The sequence below is a fragment of the Salminus brasiliensis genome, chromosome 10, assembly GCF_030463535.1.
Source record: "Salminus brasiliensis chromosome 10, fSalBra1.hap2, whole genome shotgun sequence".
NCBI classification, from domain to species: Eukaryota; Metazoa; Chordata; class Actinopteri; order Characiformes; family Bryconidae; genus Salminus; species Salminus brasiliensis.
The window spans coordinates 19046588-19074114 of record NC_132887.1 but is presented as its reverse complement, the minus strand read 5'-3'; the positions used below and the strand labels follow the sequence as shown (position 1 = coordinate 19074114).

Below are 27527 nucleotides of genomic sequence, written 5' to 3'. Positions count from 1 at the left end.
AACAGGTCAGGGGGAAGCACAGGATTTGCAAGCACTTCAGCATAAGCTTTGAGTAAATGGCTCTTTTGATCATGCGTAATCCTGTGGCCTCTGTGACCCTCATGCTCTGTGTATGTATGTGTGTTGCAGTAACAAGCCCAACCCCAACCAGCTGAGTGCGAACAGCGTGAAGCCAGGACTGGTGAACGGGGCTGCGGTGTTGCCGGGGGCGCCGGGCCAGCCAACCGGACTAGGCCGAGCCTGCGAGAGCTGCTACAGTGAGTCTTCCCAGCGTCCCCCACCAGTGATGCATTCTTACTCACCTAATATGCAGTCAGTTTTGGAAGACTGTAAAGAGCTAAATAGGGCTATCCTGCCTAAGGATTTTCTAAAGCCCCTTGCAGGCTTAAAACACAGGGCATTTGGGTTTCGCTTTAAATTCGGCACCTTAAACAGATTGTTTTTGGGGTTAATTAGTTAATTACAGGTAAATTTAGTATATACCTGGGATTATAACCTTAAAGCTCATAATATACTTTAAAATTAAGCCTCATTTTACTTTCATTTATAACTGTATACAGTTTAGCACAAACAGCAGCTCAGTGTTGCAGTGTAAGTAAACTATGTCTCTAAAGGCCTCTTGTATTCTATGTATTTTAAGTTATTTATTTATTTTTTCCCTGGGCTGACTGGCTCAGTGGTCCAAATGACAATTTGCAGAAATTTCCATTTTAAGTTTAATTGAAATAAATCAATATAACAAATAAAAAAATAAAAAAAATCAAATAAATGCAATTAGTCAACTGACAGAAACTTAGTCAGCCATGAATGCTATGAGACTAAGAGGAGGCAGCTTAAGAGCTAATGCATAATTTGTGGAGAAAGGTTTCATATGGTTTTGTGTGATAAGACAAAGAGACGAAAGCAGAATAGAACAGGAACTGGATTGGAACTTTGTGTGTGTGTGTGTGCGCGTGTGTGTGTAGCCACCAGCTCGTATCAGTGGTACTCATGGGGGCCGACTAACATGCAGTGCAGACTGTGCGCCTCCTGCTGGACTTACTGGAAGAAGTATGGCGGCCTGAAGATGCCCACCAGGCTGGACGGGGAACGACCCGGTCCCAACCGCAACAATATGGTGAGCATTTTTCCAGCACAGCTAACTCTTCCATTCAGACTATTCTTACATTGCAAAATTCAGGTGTGTGTGTGTGTGTGTGTGTGTGTGTGTGTGTGTGTGTGTGTGTGTGTGTGTGTATGAAAGAACTCCGCTCAAGTTTGAAGCGATTGCTGCTACCTCACAGTCCCCTGACCTGAACATCATTGCAAATCTAATTTTGCTTTGGACCCTTTTCCTTTTTAGTTATTTTACTATAAAAGATGGAGGGAAAATATAAGTAAATAAATCTGAAAAAATATGCTTTTTGGATATTAGGTCATTTTTTGATCAGGGGTACCCAAATACACAGACCGAAAAGAGTTAGTTAAGTAGTTTGAAGCGACACACACACAGCACAGTGCTGCAGCAGCTCCTGTGTAAACTGGTGGAACTCCTTGTGCTGTTTGTGGCTTTTTATCAGAACGGGCCATTATTAACTTTAAAAGTCACGCTGATGAAAGAAAAATCTTTTCATTTCCGTAGATCTGTTTCTTTTTTTCTGTTTCTCCTGTTTTCATTTTTAAACAAAAAAGAAAGAATCATCAGACTTCTGTATGTAAAATGCACATTTTACTGTTTATGGATTTTTGCTTGGTGTGATCATCTGTCCAAAATTGAAAGAGCAAATGAGAAGCTACTTGACTACTGGATTTTGTTGTAGTTATTTGTAGATATTGATGAATTGAGAAGTCACACAAACCCAAATAAGACGTATGCTTCTTCTACGACTCCTACATCGCAAGGCTGAATTAGGATAAACATAGTTTTGAACATTAGTCCTCTTTATATGATATTGTTACTGTGCCTGCCTCAGTTTTGTCTCTGCTTCTGGAATGAATACATGCTGTCTACATTTTTCATCTAACACCCGGTGTTTATGAAAATTGCCACAGACACTGACATGCTCACTCTGATCTGTCTTGTTGGTAGAGTCCTCATGGCCTGCCGGTGAGGCACAGCGGAAGTCCAAAATTTGCCGTGAAGACCAGGCAGGCGTTCTACCTGCAGACCACCCAGCTAACCCGAATGGCCCGACGGGTCTGCCAGGACCTCCTCAGGTCCCGCTACCTGGCCAGACACCCCTACATACCCGTTAACACAGCAGCCATCAAAGCAGAGTGTGAGTGGACAGTTACTACTGCTCTATTAGGCTGCATTCAGACGGCGGAACATATTCAGACTCAGGTTCCACTGGACAATACTCCACCGTCTGAATGGAGTCTTGCCTGATTAAAGATATGAAATATATGGGTCATATCATATAGCGAGGCTGTGTGTGTGCATGCATTTGCACATCAGCAATGGGTGCAACTTAAAGTAGCTGAATACATTTATTAGAAGGGGTATCCGCAAACATTGTACTCATCACCCATACAACAGATATTGTACCCATGATATACCTCCATATTTCATACATGTATTAAAGGTTCTCCTTTAACGTTATGTTGGAACACAGTGAAATTTCACAGCTGTTCTTGTGTTTGTAGGCGCAGTGCGGTTGCCAGATATGTCCAAAAAGCCTGCATCCTTGAAACCGGCAGTACGGAAGCCTCTGGAGTCCGTGGTTAGATATCTTGGTGGGTGGAAATGACATCTGCACTCTTTCTCATGTTTGGGTTTTTTTTTTTTTTAATGTATGGTTAACAGTTGTCCACAGAACTTTCTGCTTATTGTCAGTTTTACGGTTTCACAGTTTAAAATATATTTTTAGTTTCTCAAGGTTGAATAGACCACTGTGATGTGGCTGAAGTGTTTCAGAGTGGATAGATTTGTTGAGCTCCACATGTCAGTGGGTGAGAACAGAAGCCAGCCACTGACAATACAACAAAACCTGCATTTGCTGATTAGGTTTTCAGTCAGAGACTGTAATAGTGCTTTAGGGTAAAGCTTAATGTGATGAAATGGATGTGGTAGCCCAGGCCAATGTATGGTATTTTTGTTTACATAGCTGCTGGGTTTTTTTATTTTTTGTATTTTCTGTAATTTTCATTAAGAGCCCAAGAATAATTACCAAATGCACAGTTTCTACAAAAAGTCCATTCAGAGCTGCAGAGCCATTTTAATCAGATTTTTAGTGAGCTTTAAATGACACTGGAAATTGTCATGTCCTGTTTAGTGCTATGGCCCTGCTTGTTTGTTTATTTATTGTCTCTTTATTGTAGAGGCCCATCCTTGCCCTCCTAAACCAGAGCCTCTTCGGGGAGCCTCCATTTCCACAGGCAGCCTGACGCCCATCAAGTCCTCCCCCATCCTCAACAACGGCTCACCCACCATTCTGGGCAAACGTACCTACGAGCAGCACAATGGCCTGGATGGTGAGAGAGGAGCTCTGCTTGTGTTTGTGGTGATCATTAACCAGCTCTCGCGTGCACGCTCTCTCTTTCTTTCTCCCTCACACTCTTTCAAGTTAACTTTACTGGCATGACTGTCTCAAGAGCAATGTTGCCTAAGCACACAAACATTAAAGTTGAACATGTGTTATTTTTCATTATAGTAATTATGAAATTAATGACACAAATGATATTGACTAATTATAATAATAATTATCATTAGAAATAATTATTATTATTTGTCTTTTTCTTTCTTTCTCTCACACTTTCTTTCTTACCCTGCACTGTATATCTCTAATCTTTGAATGGCTGTCAGTGTTGTCATGGCAACAGATCAGCAGTGACTCACATGGATCTCCTGCAGGATCAGACCCCGAAAAAGACACACACTCTCACCAACCCACAATGCTGTCACAGCCATTTTCAGTCATTCATGAGAGTTCCTGATAAAAGCACAGCTAACAGACACGTGCTTCGTACAAACTCGACTAGCTTATAGCAAACACTAGCAGTGCCTTTGATGCGCTTCTGTTTGAAATCCTCATGTACGCTCTGTCATACCGTGCTGTGTTAACCTATTAACTCTATCCAAGGGTCTGGAAACCAATGTTCCACAGTTATGTAATTCCCTGATGAGCTTGGCACTATTCTGCTCTGAGCAGCGCTGCTTCCTATCCTTCGCTTACTCGCTCATTTTCCTCTACGATTCTTAGACCTGACATTCTTGCGACAGCTGCCTTTTGAACACTGACCACTGTTAGCTGGTCTTAAGTGTTTAGATTAGAGTTGAAGCTTATATAAGTAGTGTGGGGGAGTGGAAGTGAGTTCACCTCAGTACCTTTTACAGCCAACAGGGGGAGAGGATGTGCAGTGCATGATGGCCACAGAGTACAGCGTAGTGGAGTATTCAGATACAAACGGTGTACACGAATGAGAAGCTTGTTCTGGTGGATTAGGTATTTTGTTTTTACCGATTATCATACACTATGTCCAAAAGTTTGTGGACACCTCTTTATATATAATGATGTATAAAGAATGCTTTCAGCTACTTTAAGTCGCACCCATTGATGACACAGCTTGTCTAGTACTGCCAATAAAACATATATTTTTTAGAACACACAAACATGAACCTGTTGGCACCATGCCTAATGTCAGGTGTGGGCTAGAGTGGTATAGAGCTCCCAGCATTGAGCTGTGGAGCAGTGGAGCTGTGTTCTCTGAAACGGTGGTGCTCCATCCGATTCTTTTGGGATGAGTCGGTGATGAGGTAGGGTGGTGATCATCCAACATCCTGACCTCATTAACACTCATGTTGCTGTATGCAATTAAACCCTCACAGCAGTGCTTCACAATCTATTATTTTTAGTACCCTTAATTGATTTCAGAAGAAACAAGGAATGAGCAGGTGTCCAACTACTTTTGTCCGTATAAAGTATGTGGTCACGAGCATCTGTGCATCTTGTGCACAATGGTGACTTGTGCGCATTAGCTTGCTACCTCCATTGCACCCTGCACCAGTGCTTAATTTGTAAATGATGAGGTTCCAGGACACTGAGTAGCTTTAGATCCACCGGGTCGATGGTAATAAACACTGCCTCTGTTCTGACTCATGGAGAAAGCTGGACTTGTTTGAGATTTCAAACATTTTAAAATAGAACAGAAACATTTGGTGAATTCCTGCCTTGTCATGTTGTTTTTAATGTGAAAGTAAAAAGGTTAAAACTAGCGTGTATGTGCTATCAAAGTTTCTTGAGCAGGTTTGTCCTATTCACAATCTAACTATTCTTAAGAGCACAATACATTTTTTTTGGCTGTGTGATCCCTGCAATAAAGCCTCTCTTTATTTTGTGCACCCTCCTGCAGAAATGTCACAGTCATGGTTTGATGAGCTGCACACAGAGAAGTGCTCACGCTCACCACGGGTTCAAAATCATACAATCCTAATTGACCAGGATGCACAGTGTGAAACAGATTCTACAGTACTGCATGGTTTCCAATTGCACTCTGCACAGTACTCTCAGTTCAGATCACATCACCAGCTAAAGATTAACATTTTACATCAAAGATTAACATTTTTTCAACAGAAACATACAGATTAGGAATTAAAACATTCACACTAGTGAATAAGGGCAGTGAGGAGCCACCTTAGTGGCCATAGTGTTTTGCTGGGCCCCGGAGAGGAGATCGTAATGTTTTGTTTCACCCTCCAGTCCAAAGGATTGAGCTGGCAACCAGTACCAAGCCCACTTCTCTAACCTTTTTTCTAATAATTTTCTCCACAATTTGGATCAGCAGTCACCCAACCCATACATATTTTACCCATCGCATGCAGTGCTCCCAAAACTCGGAGAGTGGAGACTGACACACTCCTTCAGTACGCGCACAGCCATCTAGTGCCTCTTTTTCCGAGCAGCCGCCGATGCAACGTCACCAGGCAACCAACGCACTCTGAGGAAAGTGCTGTGTACCTGGCTCCGATGCATCGGACAGCATTGCACTGGAGTGATGTGGGGAGAGAGCGCCATCTGGACAAGGGCAAGGCCAGTTATGCGCTCTCAGGGCCCCGGCTGTCGATGGCCAGCGGCACAACCGGGATTCAAACTAGAGATCCTCTGGTCACAGACAGCAGACTCACTGGCCCATGTACAGTTGTTTAATGATGATTTTGGAATCTGCGGTTGTTTAGTAATGAATCCATGAGACATTCCTGACTTGTGCAAGTTAACATTAATTTTTCTCAGATCTGCATTTAGCTGCTTGGATTCAATGATACTGTGTTGGTCAACCCAGTTAATGCTGTCAAACAAGTCCTTTTTGATGTGTGGCAGTGAAGCTACCTGCTGTAGCTTTATGATCACTAACAGAAAGTGGAAGAGGCCTTGGCCTTAAAGATGTACGTTGTGATGTGACTCATTCTGCCTTAAAAAAGGGAACAGTTCAAAGAAGTCATTGAAAGCTTAATATTGGCATTGCATTTATGTCCATGGTCAGTGTATGTAAACCTCCAACAGCAACATCTCTGGGCCAGATTCAGTCTGGGAGGTTCTGGATTCGCCTTGTTCGATCCCACATTAATCCCTGTCTCCATCCTCTTCAGGATCCAAACCCAAAGTGCTGACCCCTCAGTGGGAGATCATGTCCAAGCGCGTGTCCGAGCAGGGCCGCCCACCCTCCGCCTTGCAGGACAACGAAGTTCATGAGCTTGACTGACCCCTTCTGTGGCCTCCGCCTGCTATGCTTTAGCACAGAGAACAGGTACTGCTGTATTCATGTAGTTGGACATGTGCTTGTGCTTAAATTCCAGTCCGGAGCTGTGTGCTAAAATCACTAATGGATCTCTTTTCATGGATTTGCAGGTGAAGATAGAGGTGTTTATTCAACTCTCCCAACTCTCAGTGATCGAAGGACCTATGAAGAGGATCTAGGGTCAGCCTGGGCTGTTTTAGAACTGGTGTCAATAAGAGACTTTGGGGCAGGGGGTAAAAAAACAAACAAAGAACTTTTGAGATAGAACAGGCTTTGGCCAATGATGGGACTGACCTGACTGTACAGGACTGTGTTCAATATTTACCATATATTGCTACTTCTGTTTATTATTATTATTATTATTATTATTATTATTACAACTACAAGTCTTCTTGTTGCTATTGTTTTTTTTTTTTTTTTGTTTAGTTTTTTTTTTTTTTTAACCAAATGTAATCATTTTTTAGTTGATAAAGCAGAGAAACTGAGACGTTTTTGAAGCCGCTTGCTCCCAACAGACAGCATGGACAGACTGTCGCTTTGGCCCTCTTGCATTATTTTCTAATTTGTCAAAACTTACCAGACAAAAAGAGATCCTGTCAACGCTATGATTTCGATTCCGTTTCTTTGGATTGCTCGTATTATTCAATTTCTTTAGTCCGTCCTGCCCTGACGCCACAGACGTTTAACTTATTGATGAAGATGACGGAACGTGCTCTTTTTCTACTCTTTTCCACAAGTATTGCATCTATGCTTCTATGGTGTAATTACAAAAAGTTGTTTCTCTTTTGTGAATATGTAAATGAGAACATTGACGGAGGCATTATTGTACAGTGGTGCATTTTGGGCCTCCAGTGTTTATTCAATGCTTGTTATAATGAATTTGTCATGTACAGCATATTCTTTTTGTAAGGAAAACTCTTGCATAAATGGAGAATTGTTCAGAGATGATGGAAATTGTAAAAGGGTACTGCTCCATGAATACAATGCACCTTCTTAAGAACGATACCATATACGTGTTTTACAGATCCATTTCTTCCCACTCGCACACGAACCTGCCAGGAGTGGCGCTGAAAACCAGGCAGGTCATCAGCCTGCTGATATGCGATATGCTTGGGTTTACGCCACAGTTGGCTTATTAAATATTGATACCTTTTAGAGAGCGTGTGGCAAATAGAAATCCTCCCATCACGTTCATCACGTTCCCTAAAAGCCTCATGGTTTTCATTATGCTGTAGTAGCCAGGCTTTCTTCGCTTGGTCGCTCAGATAACATTGTAATGAAATTGGGAAGACCAAGACCAGCCTGCCCGTGTTTTGTAGGAAAAGGGTCACTTAAAGGGTCACTTAAAGTCAAATAATGGAAAAAAGGAAAAAAGGCAAGAACTGAAATGAACTGATCATGCACAACATCTACGACCTCATTTCCACTGCAGGAGGTTAACAGTGTTGATCTCCAGTGTTGGCATCTCAATATCATCTACTTCCAGAGGGAGTCCCATGTTAACCCATTCATGTTCAGCATCTAAATTCTGTAGAAGGGGGAAATGGCAAATTTATACCTTAGATAAACATCAGTATTAGTTTTCATACTTGTATTAAAACTTTGTATGTGATCAGTATGTGATCAAAGGCTTGAATTTAATATGATAAGTGATTAAAAACTCACTTTTTAACCTGTATGCTTTCATCAGTTTGAGGATTTTCTTCAGATCTGTGTGTAGGGCGAGGACATTTGTCATGGGACGCCTGTCAGCTTTTCAGATGGACATTAGTGGGTTAATAAAAAGCTGGGGCATTGGGCTGTCCTTAATTGAATCCCAGCCTCCTTCCTGTAGGATTTGGTGCTCTAGCCGGCCACGTCGTGGCTCTGTATTCAAAATAATCGGACTGCACTTTTATCAAAAGCGCCTGTGCGGACTCCAGGAACACTGGCAGTGCCTGTGGGGTGAGCGAGCCTGGGCTAAAGCGGAGCAGCAGTGAAACGGTTAACCCGGGCTAAGGGAGAGCTGGCTGCTGGATGCCCGAGCTCGTCTCTGAGCATGTGCTGATACTGCTGCAGTGAAGTAAAATGTGTCAGTTACCAGTGGAGAGAGGGAGAGGGAGAGGGAGAGGGAGACAGAGGGGTTAGCCGGGGAGAAATGCAGTGTGAGAAGGAACCGGCTCGACGATTTCCCTGTTTTGCAGCCTCTCCGTCCACACACTACAATGCGCTTTCAGAGGCCTGATCCCACTCGCTCTACGCCCGAAGAGTAAACGCACGGTAAGCGCTTTCAGGATGTGTCTGTAGACGAGCTCGGCTCTCGGTGGGTGAACGCTAGTGTTCACCTACAGCTCGGTCAGCTAGCTCCTCAGACCTGCAGTAAAACAGCCTTCGGTCAGCGCGAACTCAACTTTGTGCTCATGTTTCTTTCCATCCTCCCTGAGCTTCTCTTCAGCTCGGCTCAGCTCGGTTATGCTCGGTTCTCCCTCCAGTCGGTTTGGAGAACCGTGTCCGGCTCAGGTGTTTTTTTTTTTTTTTTTTTTTAATCTTTTTTTTTTTTTTTACTCCTTTCCTTTCCTTCACTCTTTTATTAGTATAATAATAATAATAATAATAATTTTCTTTTGATCTACTTCCTAAATGGCTTTTGCTCCCATCACCTTCCTCGTTCACTCCAGCTCCTGCATGTCTCCTCTCCACAGGCCATATTTAGACTACAGTGCGTGTGCGCCGCCCGGACAGCTGTGTAGTAACAGCGTTTCTCATGTCGGTCTCTCTGAGGAGAAAGCCCTCGAGTATTTAAGCTAAGCTAAAGCGCGCGAGCGTTATAATTAACCTGTTTAACGGAGCTCTGGCGGTTTCAGGACCGTGTGTGTCAGCTCTGGGCTGCTTTAAGCTCCTGTCCGGGCTGTGGATGCGGAGAGGGGACGGACGCTAGCGGCGGTCAGAGCACCGTGCCTGTGGTGCTGGAGGGGAGGGGAGGGGAGGAGAGGGGGGAGAGGGAGAGGGGGAGAGAGAGTAGCCGGTGCAGTGTCTCTGCGGAACGGTGAGAGCAGGCAAGGCCTGCGCCGTCACGACTGCGGTGGAGAATCCCAACAACACGGTGTGTTAGAGAGCGGGATGGGGGGGCTTGGTGGGTTGCACCATGGTAGGAGGCAAATCGGCTTTCAGGTTTGGAATACAAATAAATAAATAAATAAATAAAGTAATAAATAAATAAAAAATATGAAGCCTTTAGATTCCCATGCAAATGGGATTATGACAAACTGAGGGACGCGACTGCCTGGTGGTGAAGGATGTTAATATTATTATTATTATTAATATTATTATTATTATTATTATTTTTATATCATTGTTGAGGCTAAAATGTGTCCTTGTGCGCTGAACTGAAGTGACAGAGCTGCAGCTAGAGCCCCAGATCAAAGACGCGCTGATCCTCAGAGCACAGTTGATTAAAACTGGGGATTTGGCGAGTGGAGGAAGTTCCACTGCATTGCAGGTCACATTAACAGTCCACATCTAAATCATGTGGCTTTGACGGGCCATAAGCGCTGTTCTGGACCATTTATGGTCACTTTCCCAGACCTCAGTTAAACCTAGCTGGTATTAATACGCTTCAGCATTAATAAAGTTAATGAAGTCCTGCTTCTTAAGCACTACCGTTCGGTGTAAGTGCCTCACAGACAGGACACACAGGGGGCATTACAAGGTTGTAAATGTTCAGAAACTGCATTTGCAGAAAGCGAGCATGCTGTCTACTCACTTCTTAACGGTCTTAAGCAGCCGGTAAATGCCGTTTATTGTAGATGAGTGTCAGATCGTGAATTCAGTGTTAGAAAAACTAAAGGGCAACAGGGACATTGCTGTGTTAGGAAATGCTATGGGAAATATAATGCTGGCTGTCAATCAGTATCACTGAAGCTACAAAGTCAATGTCACGGGATGTCCAGATCATTGCATGTCAGACTTGCTGATGTATCGCCCAGCTCTGCATATTGCTGGACGAATCTGCACTGACCGTGTAATTTAGTCCGAGACTGCGCTTTAATCTGTGCCGGGGAAGCTGGCCCGTACTGGAGCTGTCTCAGAAGGCTGTGTAGTGGTCACAGTAGGCCGAGGTCATTACAGCGCAATGACGCTCTGCAAGGATTCTCCTGAAGCTGCAATTTCATGCTGCTTTGTTTATTATGTGGCTCATCACAGCCACGTTGCTGTTCCAGTACCTTGGGCTGTTTTTTTAAGCTTCAGACGGTTCTAATCCCCATATGTTCTTCAGCCTGGAGGGCTTAGAACATTCTTAAGGGCCTTTCTGTCAGTGTAAGAGTCTGTAAGAAGACTTAAGCCAGTCTTGCAACTTCAAGGTTGTTCAACTTTGACCTCCTTGAATTTGATTTCCACTGTGTTTAACAGACGCATTTACATCCAGTTCGGTAATAGAAATTCGCTTAAAATACAGGCCGAAAGCTGAACCATGATCTAGTTTACAATCCTGCCTTTCAAGAGGTCCTTTATTGTGGTTGTTGAGAGGCTCTGTGTCTCTAGGTCGTGAGGTGGAAATAAAGTGCTCTCATTCAGAAGGGAAAAAGGTGCTTTTATTGAAGTCTTACCCCCACACATTTTGGCACCAGCTCAGTCACAGGGCCGGAGGATGACTATACAATGCGAGGGTGGAAGCGAGATTGCTGTAGAGGCCTCAAGTGCCTTGATCCCTTCCTGCCTCTTGAAGCACCCCACAAATAGCATCTCTCCGGTCCGAGCAATCTTATAAAGTAGCTCAAAATTTTATTTATTTATTTATAAAACAATAACTGTGACGTTTGTTGCAGCTATGAAAAGCTTAAAAAGCAGTTAATAGTTTCCATATTCACATTGCTTTTATTATATTTATTATATATATATATATATATATATATATATATATATATATATATATATAATAATAATAAATATATATATATAATAATAAATATAATAAAAGCAATGTGAATATGGATATATATATATATATATATATATATATATATATATATACATACACACACACACTCATGTTGGCCAAGTGACTAATCTGTGCCTTTGTAAGCTTTGGAAACTCCTTAAGAATCCCCATATGTTATGCGGTCTGGGGGGCTTATGCCATTCTTAGAGTCTTGTAAGAAACAGAAAGGTTAAGAGAGCCTTGTAAAGGAAGTTGTTAAACTACTCTGCATTGCGGCCATCTTCTGCATTTCACTTCCAGGTGCTTCGTAATGCTTTGTAGTGCCTGGATACTGGACATTAGAGCTGGAGTATAGAGTATTGTGATAAATTCCGTTAGCGTGATAACAATATGCTTTTCTTAGCATATCGAGGATGCAGTTAGTGCTTAATAAACGCTGATCAGCTGCAGGTTTCATTACAAACAATGTAATTAGACTGGTTTAATTAGATGAAGAGCAGCAGATGTTGAAGAAAAAACACTGAGTATCTGAATAGTAGTTTTTGTCTACTGATGTTTTTAGTCTGTGATTACATGTATTGTGATCAAAAAAAGTCTTCAAATATCGTGATATAGTATTTTTAACATTTGGGGGGAATGGGTAAAATTTAAATTTAAAGACATTTTCATGATATACAATGTATCACAATATTTATGTCATGCATACAGAATTCACCAGAAGCAGCAGGTTTTAAAAACTACTACCCAAATACTCTCCCAGACCAAGTTCTGTTACTTTTATTAAATTTAGTTTTTGTTCCATCCAGTTCAACAGGACTAATTATGCTCTCTGTAATGAAACCTGCGGCTGGTCATTGTTCAAGTACTGACAATACTAAAAGTGTATTGTATATCACAATTACAGCAGTTATCACAATTCAATCAAATAGACATGTTGCTCACCCATACATGATGCATGATTTTCTGTTCTTTTTCTGAGACCGATACTGTCGCTGAAGCCTCAAGTATTGACTATCAGTTCAGTATTTATTCTTTTCATTAAAAACTGCTAACAATCAAAGAATAATACACTAACATGGAATCACACAGTTGTTGAGTGTGTGCTTTTTGTTTTAGGTTAGACTAAATTCATTTTCTTTGGGGTTTTATGTCCAATCCAGCCCTTTCCGCTGATTTTGACCCAGTACCTATCAACCCTGGAACGCCATCTTTGGATAACTATGAATGTTATTATGAATGTTACTATATTTACTATAGTTAAAGCAATACATTAATGAAAGTATATGTAAAATGTCACCCAATACGTAAGAAAGCTGCATGTGAGGTGGAGCCGTTTGTTTCCAGCTAATGATGGATTAATCTGCTGATTATTTTCTCCATTAATCGATTGACTGGTTTTGAAGCTCTAACAATAGTAAAAAATGTAATTTCTTTTGTGTTATAAATTTGACTGCATTTTCCCCCCAATAACGGTATTAGGCAAATGTACACAATATAGTACCCATGTATTTTCATACAATGGTATACCTAAATCCCATAAACCACTGCAACCCTACTGGGTAGGCTCAGACCCACCAAGTGAGCCTGACTGGGAGGAAGCAGATAGAATAAATTGGATAGGCAGATGGAAATTTCAGTTTAAGCCAAAGACCTTCTCAGAACTACCGTAAAACACATTAGGCAATGTATATGTAACCATTTCATTCTTTATATTCTGTGGTGTTTCAGACGTCTGGTTCCTGTCACTACCATTGTGAGCAGTTAGGACTTCCCCTTTAAACGACTGTGTTTCTCCATTCACAGGCTAGAGCAGCTGAAAAGGTAACTGTTTTGTTTTCTACCATTGCAAGTGCCCGAAATTCTTGTTTTGTCATTTGCATATGAAAACAGTGGATTTTGCAAGTCAGCTGAAACCGGAACAAGGAAACACTTCAAAATCTTCAAATCACTTCAAATCATTTCAAATGGACTGACCAATCAGAAAGATTGCGGCGTGTCTGTAATTACAAGAACTAATTCAGGTGTGAAAAGCAGGCAGTTGGTGACGTTTTTCTATATGAAATCAGTCTGATATAATGGATCCAGGAGTTTCCCCTATGATAAAACGCTGATGTGAGACAAAGTGCTGATTATTTACGTGAGAAAAGAGGGTACTCCCTTTTTCATTTGAAACCTGAGCATCAGATCCCAGTTCTCTACTCTAGAGGCCTATCAGTAATGTCCATACCTGAGGAAAAGAACTGAGGCTCTTTAGGCTTGAGCGCCGAGATGCTGCTGTGATGTAACTGAGCTGTCTTTGCTATTGATCCATGCCATTTATTTTGTGCGGAGTTGAGTGACCTGATGGCAAGAACCCAGAGCTCCCATCAGCCACATCCAAAAATAGAGGAGCAAGAATGCATCGTAGTCAATAATTTCAATGTTACACACTAGTGAAGAGGGCATTCGTGCAGTTCCTTTCACAGCAAATGGATTGAGGACACGGTCAGGCAAGGATGGCTCTTTATGCTAAGTCTTTTGTCACCCGCGTCCTTCATGATGAAATGAGGGACGCTTCTAGGAGGGCCTATCTGCAGTTCTTCTGCTGGAAAAGAGAGTAGTTTGGATGACATCTACGGTTTGGATAACCTCTACACCAGGAAGTCTCTGCCCATCAGGGGGAGAGTGGTAATAATTAAGTAACTCCTTTCTCACATCAGTTTTGCTTAGCATTCACTCTAGTTGTCATGACAAGGCTAGAATCAAAGTGGCCGTGTATTACATTGTGTGCTATAGGCCAAAGGTTGGTGATATGGGAAAAATATATATAGTATCATGATACTTGAAGCCACTTTCAGAATTTATAATTAATGTCCTATTTAGTTTTTCAAAAATAAACCAGTAAACCAGTAGTGCCACATTAAAATAAATAAATAAAATAAACAGTAAAAAGAGCGCGGGAATTTGCTCTTAAGATGGCCTTATATACAAAAGACATAAAGGCATAGTAAAAATGTAAAAATAACTTTTTAAAAATAAATATTTCTATATTTTACAGTTTATTGGTACCCTTGGTGTTAATTTTAAGACATAAAAATGTACTTACAAGTTGTTTCAGCATTGGAACATGTACAAAAAGGGGTAAAATGATATATTGAAATGGATTTACTTTTATTTTGAAAGCACAACATTAAAAGTAAATTGGTGTGCTTATTGCAGCAAATCAGACCAGAGATGTTACTCGTTGAAATATGAATAGGAGTTCTCTTAATGTTCCGCGTGGCGTCTGTTTATAAACTCCCACCCTTCAGCAAAAAGAGCCAATCGACCTGCTGGTTACATTGCAAGTGGACGAGGGTTGATGTGCCCCCCTTAATGTAGAGATGTGCGTGCATTTTTTAAGATAAAGCTACAAACTCTGCCTGAGGTTTTAGTCAGATAACAGTAATCTGATCTTCAGTTTTGCGATCACCAGCTTCACTGACCTCAGTTTTCTCCCCATCAAAACATCTGGTTCATGAAGTTGGCTTTCACCAGCTTTGAAGCTAAGAGGGTTCATGCCTCCTATACCTTGCTCAGGTGGTCAGAATGCACTATGAAACGCCAGGCAACATTAGTTTCTGGCTGCGTCCCAAACTGCACGCTGCTACACTAAATGTTATGGAAAAAATAGAACACCACCAGGAGAAGGGCTTTTAGTAGGGTAGTGTGAGGTTTGGGACACAGACACAGTGTCTAACGTTAATGTTAGTCTTGTCTCAAACTTTAATGTCAGTTGTTTTATCTCATTTCAGAATATTGTCATAAAACAAATCACAGGACATAATATTACTGAGGGTTTGTTTTTGTTTGTTTGTTTATTTATTTACTTATTTATTTTAACAGTATTCTCTATTATTATAGTATTTCCTATTTAAGAAGAGAAGCTATATCTAGCTTTAAGAAGCTAGGTGAGCTCTAATGGTCAAATATTTTGGGGTGTCCAAACCATCAAAAGGGCATGGTTATATATAAATCTGAAAATTGTACAAAAATAATACTCATCTTGCTCAAAATGTCTTTAATATTATGCGTTTTAGAGAACAGTTTATCTTCTACTCATAACCGTTCGCAGTGACAAGGGGTGCCAAAACTTTAGCATGCCACTTGTAACTGTGTAAGTCAGTAAGTTCAACCCCAAAGATTTACTTTTGCAAATAATTATCACAATTATAATTTGTCATATTAAAAATTTAGAATAATAATAATATCAATAAGCTGATGTTCAACAGCCTCCCAGCAGTACCACCACAGCACAGTTTAAAATAGACTGGAATTTTAGCTTTTATTTAAATGTAGATATTATAATGTATTATAATGCAGATTATTATAATATTAGATTTTTTTTTTGTAGGTGGTCCTGCCGTGAACCAGATTATTTCCTAGGTTTTGTACTGTAAGGTATTTGAGAGGGCTTTGAGAAGCTTTTGGCATTATCCAGAACTGAAGGTAACTGAAACTTAAACACATGGTGGGTTTGAGGCTTTTCTGGCAGTAGGAATGAGGATTAGAGAATAATGCCCAGACACAGAAGCCCTAGACCTCAGATGCACCCACATTTAAGGTGAACTAACCTTTTCTTTTAGTTTCCATGTCAGCATTTCATATTCTCCTGTTTCTTCATGTTGCAGAGTTCTGTCTACTTACTGCTAAATCATTTTTAATCTGCTGTTCAGTGTTCAGTCCAGTAAACGCTGAAATGTGCTAGATAAATCACTAAATCCAATTCTAATAAAAATGTACTTCTATACAGCTTATTAAAAGCGTTGGGCCACAGCGCTGCGATGAGCTCTGGGAGCTCATCCTTCACTACTGTGATCACATCTGTCAATGCTAATTGCATACACTTAGACCAGAGCTGATACTCAAAAAGTGTTTGCTGGGAAATTATGTTTCCTTTTCGTTTGATGAGGATGATGATGATGATTCTTCTCCCTTTCATTTAATGTAGACAATTAGACAATGACTTATTATTAACAATAATAATAGTAACCTTTGTTTTTATAGCACCCTTTATACATACAAATGTTGCTCTCAATAAAATGAAAATAATTATGCAACTAAAACAAAATGAAAATGTTTAAAATATATTAAAATAAGCAGTGATTAATAAATAATAAACAGTCACTTTTTTATTTTAAAATGGTAGTATTAAGTAATAAGTACATAAAAAACATTAAACTAGAAATTCAAATGTTCTCAGCTCCTTTTTAAAACTAGTAACAGATAAATATTGGTTGCAAGAGTTCGAGTTTGGGCAAGAATTTCTATAATTATTTCCTTTTATTGTGGAGCCAAACTTCCTACTCTTAAACCTTGTATTCTCTCTGCATCACTACACTCAGTTGGGATCACTTCTGTTTTTCCTGTATTTAATTGTATTAAATCATATCAGAACATAAAAGCAAGTGCCGGATGCTACAAATCTGTAAGCCAACCCACATCAGAGCTCTTTCTGTTCATACACTGAATGGAGACTGGACTAGACTGCACTATAGCTTCAGCGAAAGCTCTTTGTGTGGTATGCTGGGAGATAATGGTGCTAGAAACCATGCAAATGATAGTTCTCCATTTTTGATGTACCCATTATGAGAAACCAGAAACTCTGAGCTGAGGCTGGTAGATTTGATGTGGATGCAATACACCAGCCACACTTACCACTCAGTTTACGCTTGAACAGATAAGATGCAGCAGCACCATGTCAGCAATGCGCAATCAAGGCCAGCCTGGATATTGTTTGAGCTTGCAATATTAAATCCAGAATTATCAGTGGACATGATGGGAGTAAGAGTATTTGCAGGAGTCTGCGTGGCTTGCTGGGTTTTTGCTGCCTTCTCAGGAGCTGCTGCTATGTTTTGGAGAGAGTGCTTATATCCGACACTGGTCTGCCTGGGTTCCTGGGAGGGTCAATAGAGGTCTAACTGGGTGAAGATCAATACCAATGCTGACTGAAGAGCAAACAGATGGGGGGAGGGGATACAATAGCCCACAGAGACAAACGTGCAGATACACATCTAGTGCCTCTTACTGAAAACATGAACTTTCAGAAGAAGAAAAAAAGCCATGCGGACTATTGATCAATTACTTTACAGACAGAAAAAGTTCTGGATATGCAAACTTGCGTACAGTAGAACACATGATTGAAAAGCACAGATTTTATGTCTCTGGAACCGCTTATATTTATTGTTTTATATATATATATATATATATATATATATATATATATAATTCTTTCCTAATATATATGTGTACCTACTTTGTAGAAAAATGCTTCATATATTTTTAGATCATTCTGGTTGCATCAGACAAATTACAGAAATATTTTTGAGTTTTCAGTAAATGTTTAGTACATAATTCTGGTCAGTTCTGGATATTCCTGAAATTAAGTTACTCATAATGCCTGACACAAGCGGCCCAAGCTGAAAGGTTTAAGGTTTAACAGTTTAAGGGGTGGTTTCCAGACTGGGATTAAGCCCACCCTGCACTACAAAGCATTCTGAATGGAGGTTCTCCTCTAAAGAAGAATGTAGTCCAGGACTGGGCTAAATCCCTGTCCGGGCAGCCGGCCCATAAATACTTTATTTGATAAAAAGGATTTGACAGGATTTATTTTAGGCCTGCCACAATAGACTATATTAGTAAACGAGTAATCCACTGACCATTTTGATTACTTTTGATTAGGATTTGCTTAAAAAAAAAAAAAGAAAAAAAAAAAGATAAAATTAAATAGTTGCAGTGGTGGCTCAGTATTCAGACTACGGGGTTATTGATGACTGGGTTGCTGGTCTGATACCCAGGTTTGCCAAGCTGCCACTGTTGGGCAGCTCTCTGCTCCCTATCCGCTGTAGTTGAGGCTGCTCACCACTCCAGGCACATGTGCTCACTGTGCACAGATGGTGAGGTGTAAGATTATGTATTTTGTCCTTTTAAAAATGGCTATTTTGACATTGTTAAAACAGCCAAACCTAATTAGTTTACAAGGTTAAAACTACAGCCTGAAACATAGTGCCAATATAGGTATGGCTAGACGACCAGGTCTGAGCATCACCAACACACCAAGCAGGTCTTATGGGGTGTTCCTGGTGTGCAGTGGTCAGTCCCTACCAGAAGTGTTTCAAGAAAGGATAACTGTGAACCGGCGACAAACAGGGTTAAGGCTCATTGAAGTAAACCATGGGGTCCTCGCTCACAACTTACTTAGGACTTAAAGGATCTGTTGCTAACGTCTTGGTGCCAGGTACCACAGGACGCCTTCAGACGTCTTATGGAGTCCATACCTGGAATGGTCAGATTCGATGTGGTGGCACAAGGGGGACCTACTCAGTATTAGGCAGTTGGTACTAATGTTATGGCTGTTGTTGTATACCATGTATTGCAATTTATTAGTATCATCCTAAACTTTAAGCGTAGTCCTGGACAATATGTTTCTTTAAATAGAGAATCTCTATTCGGAGGCTCTGCTGTTGATGCTGATGCTAAGTTGCAAACAAATCTGACATAAGCTACTGTCTGAACTGCATGAAATATTGATTTTTATCTCCGGAGAACATTGGTCTGGTTTGGTTAAAGGTGCTAGTGGGTCTGCTGGGTGAATTCATCATATATTTCAGCATATTAACTAAGAATATGACCCTTCCTCTCTAGAGAGGCCACCCAGGTGCTTGTTCAGTCTCTCGTCACTTCCAGACTTGACTACTGCAACTCTCTTCTGGCTGGTCTCCCTCTGCGCACCATCAGGCCCCTGCAACTCATCCAGAATGCAGCGGCACGGGTCGTCTTCAATGTCCCTAAATTCAGCCATGTCACTCCACTGCTGTGTTCTCTTCACTGGCTTCCTGTAGCTGCTTCCCGCATCAGATTTAAAACCCTGATGCTGGCCTACAAAGCCAAGAACGGACCAGCCCCTCCGTATCTGATGGCAATGGTCAAAAGCCGATCTGCACCAAGAGCCCTTTGAGCTTCAAGTACGGCTCGGCTCGACCCGCTATCCCTCAAAATCCGCGGAAGACAAGCGTCCAGGCTTTTTTCTGTCCTGGCACCAAAGTGGTGGAACGAGCTGCCCCTGGGTGTCCGAACGGCCGAGTCGCTCGCTGTCTTCAAACGCAAACTGAAGACCCACCTCTTCAGAGAGTACTTGGACGAATAGTTCTATGGTCGCCTTATTGTATTGTGTTTAGCAATGTCTAAGCTTAGAGGTATCTTTTGAATTATTAGTCTATTCTAACTAGCTAAGGCTTTTCTTGGGTAAATAGCAAAGCACTTTGTAAGTCGCTCTGGATAAGAGCGTCTGCTAAATGCCGTAAATGTAAATGTAAGAATTGATTCAATATTGCCTTTAAGGTAATATATATTTCAGCTCCTCCGTGTCCTTTAAATCGCCTCCACTACACAGAGCTGTTCCACATCCCGGACTCTAACTGACAGTTGGGACTTTGGGACTGTGTTACTCAGTTGCCTTAAAATCCTTTTTAATTAAGTCTACCCCTCCATAAAGCCCTCCGCTGCACATCCCTGAATGCTGCCCAACAGTTTCACCTCATGGTCAGGTCAGACAGACAGCTGGGAAAAGGTTGAGTGGGTGGGTGAAGCTGAAGCTGTTTTGCAGAGCTGAGGGTCACTGAGCCTAGGCTAGCTTGGCTATTTGCTAAAAGCTCTTATTCGTGTTTTAGAAAAATGAGCTAATCCTATGTGGCCTGGCCTGGCACCTCTGCTTCTAGGCTAAAGCAGCTTTTGTTGTTCTTCAACAACCCAACATCCCCAGCATGCAGTTTTGCTTTTAGAGCGCAACTGGTAGTGTGAACTGCGCTCATGTTACCACTTACTGCCCTAATGTCATTCACTAGACTCCTCCTGAGACAGTTGAATGCCTAATTGTCTTTTGAACGTTAATTAGCATTGATTGACACTTTCTCAAGAGCCTCTCTGCTGCTTTCTGCTTCGAGCTGTTTGAAGGACACAGCCCTCTGGTGGCCTCCTGACATATGATATGTAGAGCTGGGGTGTGTGTGTGTGTGTGGGGGGGGGGGCTGGGTGCCCGTGTGTGGTTGGGATTTACAGCTGAGAGCAGATGACGAGGAGTCAGTTTCTTGCCGTAGAACAGTCTGCTTGTATAGCCCATGTTCATGGTATAAGTATGTATCATGCTTGGCCATTACTTTCGAACCTTACCTTTGGCTGTGAGTGCACTCCATAATCTCTCATCTGAGCTGAGCGTTGCTCTTGTAGCACATTCACAGTCTTGCATATATACTCTACTTAAATTTATCTTATTTCCCCCTTCTCCAGGTTGAACTACCCCCACTTTTTTAAACCAGGCAATCGAGATGGTCACCATGGCAACAGTGATGACCCCTGAGCCGCTGACAGCCCTGTCGCGGTGGTACCTGTACGCCATCCACGGCTACTTCTGCGAGGTCATGTTCACGGCAGCCTGGGAGTTCGTGGTCAACTGCAACTGGAAGTTCCCCGGCGTGACCAGCGTGTGGGCACTCTTTATCTACGGTACGTGCATCCTCATCGTGGAGCGCATGTACCTGTGCCTGCGGGGCCGCTGTAATGTGCTCCTGCGCTGCATCATCTACACGCTGTGGACCTACCTGTGGGAGTTTGGCACGGGCCTGCTGCTGCGGCAGTTCAACGCCTGCCCCTGGGACTACTCCGAGTTTAAGTACAACTTTATGGGGCTGATCACGGCGGAATACGCTGTGCCTTGGTTCTGCGCGTCCTTCATCGTGGAGCGCCTGGTCATCCGCAACACGCTTCGGCTACGCTTCGACGACGGGGTCGAGCCTGGCCGGACTGGAGGACAGCCTGACTGCGGCGGTGGTGGTGGTGGAGGAGGAGAAAGAGGAGGAGGAGGAGCAGCAGCGGCAGGTGGAGGGAGGAGAGGTAGAGGAGCCAGAGGGATGGCCACCAGCGCCAACGGTTACGTGAAGGTGGACTAAAATGGTAGTTAAGGGTGCAGGGTACGTTCCCTTCTCCATCTCAAGGTGTATTTGCCCCCAGCTCTGTCCCTTTTGCCCCCCAGCTGTTTCCACATATCCGTCCAGCTCTCTCCTGCACCACCCCCTAGGAGAACGATCTTTGGACACAGCTGGGGTGGAACCATGGAAGAACACACTTGGACAAAAACCACAACTATGAAGAGGTGTGTGGGTTTCTTGTCTGTCTACTTGTCTTTCTCTGTTCACACAGAAAAAGCATCCAGTCTCTCCACTAATGCCCAACTCCTCATGCCCCTCATCTTCCAGCAGCTGTTTAGACCAAGGATGACCCAAAAGAGGAGCATGTTGGGGAAAGCCTAGATCTTATCCACCTCCCATCACTATCCGATACCTCCAAGAGCTGTCCATTCACCTCAGAAACCGAGAGGGAGAAAGAAAATACTACCACCATGAGGATGTGTGTTCTACTGGTGAAATGGCATCTTGAAATATGAAGAACAGAAACATGTTTGCAGAAAATATCAAAAGCTATTCAGAAGAATTTTTCTTTTTTTAGCATATTAACAAAATCTACAGTGTGTAGTAGCAAAAGCAAATAACGGTTAGTACAAATACTTACCTTTTGAGGTTTATTTGTTAATATTTATCTGAAGGTAGTTAAGACGTAACTTAAGTATAATATAGGCCTATAGAAAATTGTATACCCTGCCCCAAAGCAATGCATCGTACTTGAATCTATTGTTTTTATACTGAGAGAAAAAAAAACAACAACAAAATCCCAGTGCTTGAACATGCATGAAGAGTGTCTTCCAGATTTTTTCATACAGAGTCAGATCTGAAATGTATTCTGTAAAAAGAAATGAGTTTTATTTTTTATTTAAGCATATGGACAAACACCCAGAAGAATCCTGTACTGTTTTCACTGGTACTCTTGTAATGAAGCCTGCTGCTGCTCGTTAGTATTCAAGTACGAGAGGGATCAAAATATCCTGTGAATACACTGGAGAGTGAGTTTAGAGAGGTGTGAAAATCTTGATCTGGTGCTATGTTCTCACTCCGACCACACAGAATATCTATGTATGAATTTTAAAGGGTCCAGACTTGGTGCACCATAGACCCCCCTGATAGCAGAGGGGGGAAGAAGCAGAACTTAGGAAAATGTCTTGGCTCTAGAACGAAAAGTGCACGTGTGTTGTCACTTTTCGGTCCATCGATTAAAGACTTGCTATCTGCATGGTAAATTATGGTTGACTATAATGTCACAAAGCTTTGAACATCTGTTTTTGGTTATGTTGACAGTGGCTGATACTTTTTGTATGAAAATCCTGAATATCCCATCTGTTCATTAAAGACATTATTGCACCGATTTGATAGGTCCTGTTTATTTGGCAGCGCATGAATGTCATCATATAGTCAATAATGTGCATCTGTCTTTCATTAGAAACCCAGGATGTCCTCAGTAATACCTGAGTCAATGAAAAGGGAATTTCATAGGTTTCCATTCGGAGTGCTTTGGTGTAAAATGCACTGTTTAAGTTAAAAAAAACTTTACACTGTTAATGTAACAATTTAAAGGGATCCCAGTCAACATGCTCATGTGGGGCTCAGGTGGGTTACAGGGGGTTCCCAAATGTTTCCCAAATGGGCTCCATTCTTACAACCCACCTTAATCTCACAATGATTCCGTCTAGGCCCTGTGTGCAGTCTACAACCCAGATGGAGCCTATGTTTAACCCTGCCTGGTCCCATCACTGACCCTGGTGGGCATCCATATGTGGGGCCATCATGGAACCTGTGGACAGAACATTCTGGTTTCCAGTTGGGCTACCCCCACATGGGCATGTTAGCTGGGATACATACATACTAATTTTATTTACTATATTTACATTGTAGACATCACAACCCTCATTTCTGCAAAGTATGTTTAAGTTTTCCAGAAAGACCTAATTCATTTGGGTAGTGCCCTATTCCACACCAAACCACTCTGAATGGACTTGTTTACATATTTGGAATATACAGAATATTTAGAAAAATCAGTGGACTGTCCCTTCAAGGTTATATGTACCCATTACTGCCACCTGGTGGATGATGTGGTACTGCATGAGGACAGCAGAGGGATTCACTTTTACCTCAGCAGAAGGTCGTGTGATAATACCAGGGCAGGTGATCCATCTAATTCCCCTGAGATTTGAGCTGGGGGCAATTTGTCTCCCTGTCTACATTTTGCCAAATCGGCATAGAAGCCTGGAAAACAGAGAGGATTTTATTTCTCGGCAGAATTTAATCAGAATCTCAAATCCTATCTATGTAATGTGCAGAAGCATAAACACTAAATATAGCTGCATATTCAAGTCACTTCATTCAGTATTGAGCCATTTTGGATGAAGACCTAGAGAGCCATTAAGCTCTTAAGCAGGCAGGCCGTGCAGGGTGTTAAAACCGGTCATATTCTGGTTGAACAGGGCATGCATGTTCTGTAGTCTATCGTTAACTGTCATTTCCCCCTTTTTAACAGTACTGTGCAGGCGTAAAACTACAGGACATCTATGAATGATGAGCCAGCCTATTTTCTGTCCTAGGCTTCTCAGGAGGGCGTGAGCAACAAGACCTTTAGACAACATGATCTTCTCATTTTTTATCTTCTCAACCTGATGTTTTGCCTCAGGCTGTTAGACACCCGCCTCCTCTGTTCATGGACGTCATGTGGGACACAATGGAAGAAGTCAGGTGAGTTTTCCAAGTGTCAGTGCTTCTTTTCCTAGCGGCTTGTCAATCACAGTGCTTTAAAGCTTGATAATTATCACCTAACCCCTGAAGCTGAGGTTCTGTACAAATGACTCATTTTCTATTTTTATTCTCAATTAGGCCCCAGTTCTCTGGATTAGGCCTAAATCCTGTGTGAAGATAAGCTTAAAGAGTGCAGAGTCAGGTGTGATGTTGTGTTTTGTCCACTAGGTGTCCCTACCTCACCACCTCAGAAACCAAAGCACTGCAGCCTGAGCGCTGTTCACATGTTTTACTAGACAGCCCAGACATCCATTGTTTTTGGGGAATTGGAGAATAATAAGGTTTTTGTCTGACTAACTAGAGTATTAAGCACTGATCGACTAAAAGGCAGATTCACTTAAGAACGATTAGTGCTATATACATTTGGGTGTGTCCTGATGGCGTTAGCAATGCTAACTAGTTTTTAAGTTTGTAGTAAAGATAAAAGTGTCAAAGTGAAGTGTACCAAAGTCCTTGTAGACTCAATTCTGACGTATCTGAGCATACACAAACACCATGATGCATACTTGATGGACACTGTTATCCCACAGTGTGCAGCGATACGGAAAGGGAGAAGCTACTTACAGCCGGGAACAATAGGAAACAATGGTGGATAGTAGTGCAAGTGCAGCGGCAAGGGCGGCAAAAGAACTTGCAGCGATGTGTGTTGACATCTTTACAATTCTCCACAGGGAGCATGAATATACAAATTCTACTAATTTAATAAGATTAAAAGTGGATTAAAATTGTTCTTAAAGGGCTGTTAGATTCTACAAAAATATTGTCTTCCCCGTGTCATGCCAGTTATCATAATCTCAAAGAGGACTTTTATCCTATGGACGGTTTCTTTAACCGTCATAACTTGTTCCGGTTGATTTCGATTTTCCTCCAATTTACACAGATTTAATTGAATAATGGGAAATTATAATGCAGCATATCAGGCTATGTTACAAATTGCTACATAAAAAAACAACGAAGAGTGTCTTAATAATTAAGACTAATTAAGAGAATATTTGAGAACAACGGGCCTCAACATTAACCAGAGTCTTCTTAAAATCCATATTTATTATGAGGATTCTGTGTTTCACATTCCCCAGTGCTTTCTTCTTTGGGATTTGTTCAGTTTGTAAGGACCATGGGATCCACCATTATAAAGGCAGAGCTGGGAAGAAATCTGTGGTTTAAAAACTCATTCATATGAATGGTTTAGTTTATCTTAGTTCTCTACAGTTCATCAGTTTTTTCTTAAATCAAATATGTCAGCCTTTCTGATGGCAGTTAGCATGCAACCCTAAACAGTGCAGGATTTCAGAGGAGCGATGAGATGATTTTCTTCTAAATATCTTAATAAACTTCAATGATTTCTAATCCCTCTGGTTTCCTCACTTTTCAACAGCTTCTGTTCTTTTCTCTTTGGCAAAGGTGTAATCTGGGTCAGTCCCTGTTTGCACTAATCCTTTAATTGCTTATGGTGCTGCTCCTTTTTTGCTGCTTTGTTATGGTATGAGCTCACCTGTGGGCGTGGCCCTGTACACCACTGCACTTGTGAACAATGTATAGGCCCCACCCACTGCATTGTGGCATGTCACAGCCTATTAAGTGCCAGTACTCCATATAAGGACAGGTGCACTCTTGTAACATAACAGCACTAGAAACACAGATGGCCCTCCCAGAGGGGTACATTTTATTTTTCACAAGACAAAGGTGTGTGTGTGTGTGTGTGTGTGTGTGTGTGTGTGTGTGTGTGTGTGTGTTTGTGTGTGTTTGTAGCACTTTGTGAGGAACAAATGTCCTCATGAAAGGACAATGTGACATTTCGTGTAAGTGGGGACCTACTTGCCTGTATAGCAAAAGTCAATGGAAGTCCTCAAAAGTACAGTAACTCTACTATGTGTGTGTGTGTGTCTTAGTGTAGATGTTTTTCCCCTCTCTAAATTCCTGACTTTCCTTGAATCCGTTCCAACTTAATGAAGCAGCAATGAAACACACAATTGGAAACGCTTTCCCCAGCCAAAGCCAGCATGTACTTTTCTGCCTAACCGCAAGGGTTTTGGAGGCCATGAATGAAGAGACTACAGTCACATGGGAACTGCCTACATGTGTGTCTTTGGATTGGAGCCTGATCGAGTCCATCGGGGTACGTCGTGGTCTTAAAACTTGTCAGTAAGCAGAGCTGTCATCTTGCCCGAGTAAAGCAGCACAGCGAAAGGATGCCGTCATGCTGAATTTAAGGGGTGTGTCAGATTGACCAAGGTGAATAGTTTCAAGCTTCAAGGCCTGGGACTCTGAATGGTGACTCAGAAAGCAGTTCTGAAGACAGAGACGTAAAAGAGAAGCACACAAAGGGACAAAACTTGCTTGATGGGCAGGTTGACACCACTGGGCAGCGCAGGCAGAGATGCAGTGGTCAGAAGAGGCTGTGGAAAAACTGGGTCTTGCTGAGTCACATTTTCCCCCCGTTGCAAAGTGGCCTTCCTCAAGCAAAGCTGTGGACATGTGGAGGCCAAACTGCAGTTAACAGATCATTCCGGTGTTCTCACCTCTTCCTCATTGTTCCACTAAGGAACTCTGTTCCCTGTCATGCCCTTTTTCAATGTGCAAAGGACGTTTCCGCCAGTCTGAGGTCTTCTTTCAATAGTAGGGCATGTGGTGCGTGCACTTATGTAGCACGTTATGTAGTGTACACAAAGAAACTTAACGACAGCATAGGGAGCATACGAAGAAAGGCGTTTATAAATCTGGTAATTTTTATTCACCTGCAGTTTGGTATAGTAACACTATCAATAAAAACAATATATGAAAAGGTGATTATCATTTAATTGCACATTAAATATGACGTCAATCATTAGACAGCAGCATCTTAATACATCATTGTATGTATTTTTATATATATAATTTGTGTGTGTATAAATCCTCCAAGGCTTTGGGGCCCTGTCTAAGAGTAACATGGCCTGTTCAGCTTTAGCAGCGTTTTATCAAATCCAGAGCTAAAACGGTCATGTTGCTTTTAAATCTCTGACTGTGCCGTCAATGAAAGAGCAGTTGTTCCTCTAACAGGACCATAACATTTTTCTCTTCATTCACAGGCCATAGGGCAAGAAAAGTGAGTCGTTTTCCTGTATCAGCATACAAACAGGAACAGTTTGATACAGTTTTGATTTTATGAT

General features: G+C 41.8%; 2 protein-coding genes across 6 annotated transcripts in view; both read left to right on the top strand.

The window, feature by feature from the left end:
• mta1 (metastasis associated 1) overlaps window positions 1-7719 on the top strand; it is a 39348-nt gene extending 31629 nt beyond the window's left edge. For 3 of the 4 annotated variants that reach the window (XM_072689602.1, XM_072689605.1, XM_072689604.1), the window contains 6 exons: window positions 130-257; window positions 966-1117; window positions 2069-2258; window positions 2626-2715; window positions 3301-3453; window positions 4316-6655. In XM_072689602.1, coding sequence (XP_072545703.1) covers window positions 130-257; window positions 966-1117; window positions 2069-2258; window positions 2626-2715; window positions 3301-3453; window positions 4316-4500 — 898 coding nt within the window. In that variant the 3' untranslated portion in view covers window positions 4501-6655. Of the gene's footprint in view, window positions 1-129; window positions 258-965; window positions 1118-2068; window positions 2259-2625; window positions 2716-3300; window positions 3454-4315; window positions 6724-6824 lie in introns of those variants that run through there. The other variant, XM_072689603.1, reaches the window with a different exon arrangement.
• An 847-nt stretch (window positions 7720-8566) lies between these two features.
• On the top strand, window positions 8567-22925 carry tmem229b (transmembrane protein 229B). 2 transcript variants are annotated; one of them, XM_072690453.1, is made up of 3 exons: window positions 8567-8973; window positions 13361-13453; window positions 20936-22925. In XM_072690453.1, exon 3 carries the CDS (start codon window positions 20974-20976, stop codon window positions 21592-21594), a length of 621 nt encoding a protein of 206 aa, XP_072546554.1. In that variant the 5' UTR covers window positions 8567-8973; window positions 13361-13453; window positions 20936-20973; the 3' UTR covers window positions 21595-22925. The 2 variants fall into 2 exon arrangements, with proteins under 2 accessions (XP_072546554.1, XP_072546553.1); XM_072690452.1 differs by lacking the exon at window positions 13361-13453 and having other exon boundaries at window positions 8568-8973.
• Window positions 22926-27527: the final 4602 nt, after the last annotated feature.

What these genes read in the sequence shown, in the direction of transcription:
- tmem229b (XM_072690453.1), top strand. Translation starts at nt 20,974, where the DNA reads ATGGTCACCATGGCAACAGTGATGACCCCTGAGCCGCTGACAGCCCTG.